At 43.2% G+C, this 5,185-nt stretch overlaps 1 protein-coding gene across 1 annotated transcript; it reads right to left on the bottom strand.

Moving 5' to 3' along the window:
- Positions 1 to 589: 589 nt before the first annotated feature.
- On the bottom strand, positions 590 to 4,544 carry LOC128113739 (splicing factor 3B subunit 1). The gene has a single exon (XM_052743644.1). The coding sequence runs from the start codon at positions 4,525 to 4,527 to the stop codon at positions 613 to 615; it is 3,915 nt and encodes a 1,304-aa protein (XP_052599604.1). The 5' UTR covers positions 4,528 to 4,544; the 3' UTR covers positions 590 to 612.
- Between the last annotated feature and the right edge of the window lie 641 nt (positions 4,545 to 5,185).

The following is a 5,185-nucleotide window of genomic DNA, read 5'->3' as shown; positions in this document are numbered from 1 at the left end:
CATACTTGGATGTCATTGAGAATTTTCTCAAAGGGAATCTGCTTTGTTTTCAAACTTTAATTTCTGAGATATATGTAGGAAGCAAACACAACAGGTTCAATATGGTACTAGGAATTATAAGGAACTAAAGAAAGTGAAGGTGAATTCTTGCCACAATAAGGTTATAGTCATCCATCTGGACTCTGTCTTTGAGCAAAGAAGTTTTTCTTTAATAAATAAGTAGTGGCTCAGATCCTGCTCACTTCCAAAAACGGAATTTTCAGTTCGGTTTCTTTTTTTTTTTTTTTTTTTTTTTTTTAGCATTTTGTACACGAATGTTTATTTCTCAATTAAACATTCCCTTTAAACACAAGGAATGAATTCTAAATCTTCATAAGGATGAATAAAAAATGACACCCCTCCAGTATAGTGTGTGTAATCACTGTGTCCTTGGTCACTACTGGCGTTTACTGTTTAACGTCAAAAACAAAAGTTATTTAAAAATCATGCTACTGGATTTCTACCCCCTCCTATGACCAGCTCTACACTGATCTGCAATGTTTACAAGTTTATATCATCAGATCGAAGCAAGTTTAAGGTGTGAAACAGCTGTGTATTAGACACACAATAAAATTACAAGATATAGTCAAGTTCGTATCGAATATAGGTGTTCTTATCGTCATTGTAGATTCTTGGGTAATGTGCTATGAGAGCGTCCTGGGAGCCAATGTAGATGGAGTTGTAAATTTTCCAATACACATCTCTGACTTTCCGAGCTGGGTGAAAGAGACCCTGTAAGCAATACTGCAGCATTCTGCATGGTCCAATAGCCACTCTCAGGCCCTCCAGAGCTCCCATAACTGCCTGGATTACATGGGGAGATGTCTCAAACACATTAGGCCATACATAGTTCAGTAAGTGATTCAGAGAGTCTTCACAGCCAAACCCATACACACCAAGAGACATGTGTTGTACCACTGCACTAGCTGTCTGTCTGTGCACGAGGTCCCTATCCATTAACGCATCCTCAAGTAAAGGCGTCACAGCATAGATGTAGTCTTTTCCCATTTCACCAATATACTCAAACAAGAAGGAGAGCGATTTTAACACTCCATTTTGAACATTGAGTTCAGGAACTCTGTATTCATTCATTAAAGCAGGGAGTACTGTGAAGGGTGAGCACGTCTCCGCAACAATGGCAATGGCTACAGTAGTACACACTCTGTTCTGCCTTTCCTGAACTTTGAGGTTGTTTAAAAGCGTAGCCAGTACATCGTGAGGGCCAATGGCCTTTGCAATGTAACCAAAAGTGTTGACAGTAGCTCTTCGAATAGCTTTCTTGTGAGCTTTTAAGAGTTCTAAAAGCTCAAAGCAAATCCTCATCCACTCTCTTGCAGACACATATTCAGCTCCCCTGTCAGCAATGCGTCCAACAAGGTCGATACAATTCTCTTGTACTTTTTCATGCCTGTTCTTTAAGATGGGTGTGAGTCTAGGCAAGAGATCTTTAATTGGTGGTGTCATCTTATGCATACCTATTACATTTACAATGGCCTTCAGTGCTCCAAGAATGCTGCCCAATACTTCAGGGTATTCTTCACCCAAATATTCATACAGCACCACACCCAAGTGCCCCATCAGTTTTTCCTCTTGACAAGTCTTCATAACAACAGCAGTTCTGGAAATCAAGTCAGCTGCTTGTTGCCTAACTTTTGCTGATTTGTTATTTAAACGCCACAAAACAGTACCACAGATCTGAGGCAAGTACGGTTTGACTCGTTTGCCAAGAGCATTAACTACTGTGCCAAAGCCATTCAACATTACTGAATCCTCTGTAGTCTGTTCTTGGAAAGCATAAAGAATGCCATCAATCAGTTGTTCTTCCAGTTTATGATCAATGTCTGCTGCACCTAGGTTGCCCATAATTTTCTCAATTGTCTCCATCACCATTTTCCTGTACTGCTCAGCTTCATCTTTCAGATCATCCACAATCCTAGATATAATTTCTGCTGCTCCCACTTTGTTTGCCAACTCCACAGTGGTATCAACTAACTGTCGGTAATTTCTTCTATCCAGAGCCATTCTGTGTTGCCAGAAGTGTTTAAAGAAAGGCGGAAGAATTTCTGTTTTAATGTAGTTTGCTTCTACACCATCTGTTCCACAACACTGTTTCACCACCTTCAATACAATTTTCTTCATTTCTTCATCTGGAGACTGGAATTCTCGAATAAGGATTAACATCACTTCTCTGGTATAGTAGTTGGCATATTCTGCATCCATAAGAGGAATAAGATACCCAATAGCCTTTAAGAAAGCGGCCAAACCCTTTCCTCTGTGTTGGCGGATACCCTTCCATAGAGGCTTGAGCACGGAGTCAAACGATTCGATACCATAAGGAGTCGCTGCTTCAGCCAAAGCAGCAATAGCCAAAGCACTGATGGTCCGAACTTTCTGCTGTTCATCCACAAGACCGTGTTCAATGATTTCAACTAAACTTCTGAGATGTGGCAAGATAGCACAGCCCATAAGAATAGCTATCTGTTGTACAATCTTAATACCAGTGTGCCTGGCTTGCCAAGACTTCTTGCTTTTGCACACAGCTTTTAAGAAGGGCAATAGAGAAGGAATGCCCAGGGCAGAGGCTACAACAGCAAAAGCTCTAGCTGTTGTGTTTCGGACATACTCATCCATGTTATCTATATCAGGTCTCATGGTGGAAATCATAGTAGCCAGACCAGCAGCCTTTGCCAAGTTAGAAATAATCTCTCGGCCTTCCACTCTGGCATAGTAATCTTCATCAATCAGCAGCGGCTCGATGACCACAAGAATCTTGTGCACATATGGCCGTACTAAGTCATCAAGTTTATACAATATCCTATCAATAACTTTCACAAGTAAATGACGCTCTTGATCCTCAAGTGTAGGAGACATCAGCAGAGGAAGAATCTGGTTAAACAAAGGTCCAGCCCCAAATTCTCGAGCTTTATCAGTAATCTGACGTAAAGCAGCCTTTCTCATTGGAGGTGTACCATTCTTAATTTTTAAAAGCAACTTCATTATTTTTCTCTCTTTCTGCTCTTCTGGACTAAGTGTTGATTCATCAACATCAACCAATAGTTTATCAAAGTACTGAATGTCATCAGGTTTTAAAAATGGCAGGTTCCCAGACGGCTGGTCATTAACACTTTTCATCGTTCTATCCTCAGTTTGCATGTGGAAACCAGTCATACCGCCCAAAGGTGTGGGAGTTGCTGTCAGCTTCCGAGCTGGAGTTCGAATAGGAACATAACCGGCTGGAGGGGGAAGGACCTTATATCCTTCTGGGAACATAGCATCTAATTCTTCATCAGAAAGTGGGCGGTTTCGCTCATCAATTTCTCTCTCCCATCGCCAAGCCTGAAGCTGTTCAGGAGTCATGCTCATTATGTGACCTGGAGTGGGGGTAGCCATGTTCATGGCTGGTGTGCCGATTGGGGTTTTTCCTGGAGTCAGAACAGGAGTGCTTCCCCCCATCTGACTAGCTGGTGTTTCATCCCAACGAGACTTTCTTTTACTTGCTCCAGGAGTTGGTGTTTCCCCGATAGAGTCTCCACCTCGATCTGTTCGAGGAGTCTCAGCCCATCCACTTCCATGCCCAGGAGTATCTCTTTCTGTCTTGGGGGTCTCGTCCCATCTGTTTTTACGAGCGCTGGAAGTTGCACCGCCATGGCCTGGGGTTGCATGGCCTGGCGTATCGCCTCGTCCAGGAGTAGCGGCTCCCGCAGGTGTATGACTAGGTGTAGGATCCCATATTTTTGAACCTGGGGTTGCTCCAGGTGTTTCACTTCCTTTTGCACGACCTGGTGTCTCGTCCCATCTTAAAGAAGGGGTGTGCCCAGGGGTCTCTGCCTGATCCCAACTTGACAGCTTCTTGGGAGTGGCGCCAGGAGTCTGGTCAGCGGTCTGATCCCAGCGCCGCTTTCGTTTTGAGGGGGGCTGGGATGCTGCTGCCCCATTGACGACTTTTAGTTCTCCAGCTTTAGCTTTTTCTGCTAGTTGTTGCCTAATTTCTCTCTCTTCCTTAGTCAGATGTTGTTCCCGCATAACATCCATGTAAGTTCTGGCATTCATTTTAGGGTCAGGGGTCTTCCCTCCATCTGCAAAAGGATCAAGACGCTCTGGGGAAATTATCATGGTCCGCCTATGCTTTTTGTACTCATCTTCCCGGTCTGCAATCTTTGGAGGACGATGTTCAGCAAACGGGTCATACTGTTCTGTTGACTGTGGTATATCATTAAGCAATGCCACAGGGGCATGATATCCAGGCTTCTTCTGACCCAGCAAACTTGTAGATGATGAGTAGTCATCGTCATCATCTTCAAGTTCAGTTGCAGCAATTGATGTCACGTATCCAGCAAATCTGCTATCACTTCCGCCATAAATCTCTTGGTCATAATAACCTGTGGAATCAAGGCCCACTCCTTGGGCTTCATCAAGAGCTGCCTTCTTGCCCTGGATTTCTCGAATCTGTGCTTCAATATCTTCGTGAGTCTTGGCGATCTTCGCCATTTTGTCCACTCGAACACACAGACCTTCAGTTCGGTTTCTTTAACAGCAAGGTCCTTCCTTCTCTGTAAGTTCCCCTCAATAGTAGGGCCTGTTAGTCTTTACAGATTATGCTTTCATAGCTAGTCTTAGGGCTTTATCCCTCTATAAATATAAAAAGTACAAGTTACATTTACCATAAAGATATAAATTTATATTTTTCTATGACTGAATTTCTATTTCAAAACTCATCTCACTGGTGACATAGATAGAATCCTGATTTCTGGATGAACTAAGCCTATTCATGGTTTCCATTACCCTTTCTTCAAAGCTTTTTTGATATTTGGGGTAACAGGGAATGACAGGTAGATAGACTTATGTAGCATCCAGTCTTTGGGGTGAGAAAATATTTTACCCTCAGATAGTTCCCATCTAGGTTGACACTTTCTCAGCTCTGTGCTGTCTCGCCTGGGCACAGTGATCCAAACGCTTCCACTCTAGATTTCTTGGATCTATTTGGTTCTCTGGAACCCCAGTGATTGCAGTAGCCCTCTGAGTTTAAGCCTCCCAACACACCCTCAGCTCTAACGATTTCTCTAAGGATTCTCAGCTACTCCTCTGTACCACATACAGTGAGGTGGCCAGTCTCAGTATCCTGAACCTATGCATCTTTAACCCTTTC

Source organism: Peromyscus californicus, unplaced genomic scaffold (genome assembly GCF_007827085.1).
Source record: "Peromyscus californicus insignis strain IS unplaced genomic scaffold, ASM782708v3 Scaffold_18__1_contigs__length_77618521, whole genome shotgun sequence".
Classification (NCBI taxonomy): Eukaryota; Metazoa; Chordata; class Mammalia; order Rodentia; family Cricetidae; genus Peromyscus; species Peromyscus californicus.
Note: the sequence above shows the minus strand (reverse complement) of the source record. Positions and strands in the feature narration are given on the sequence as shown.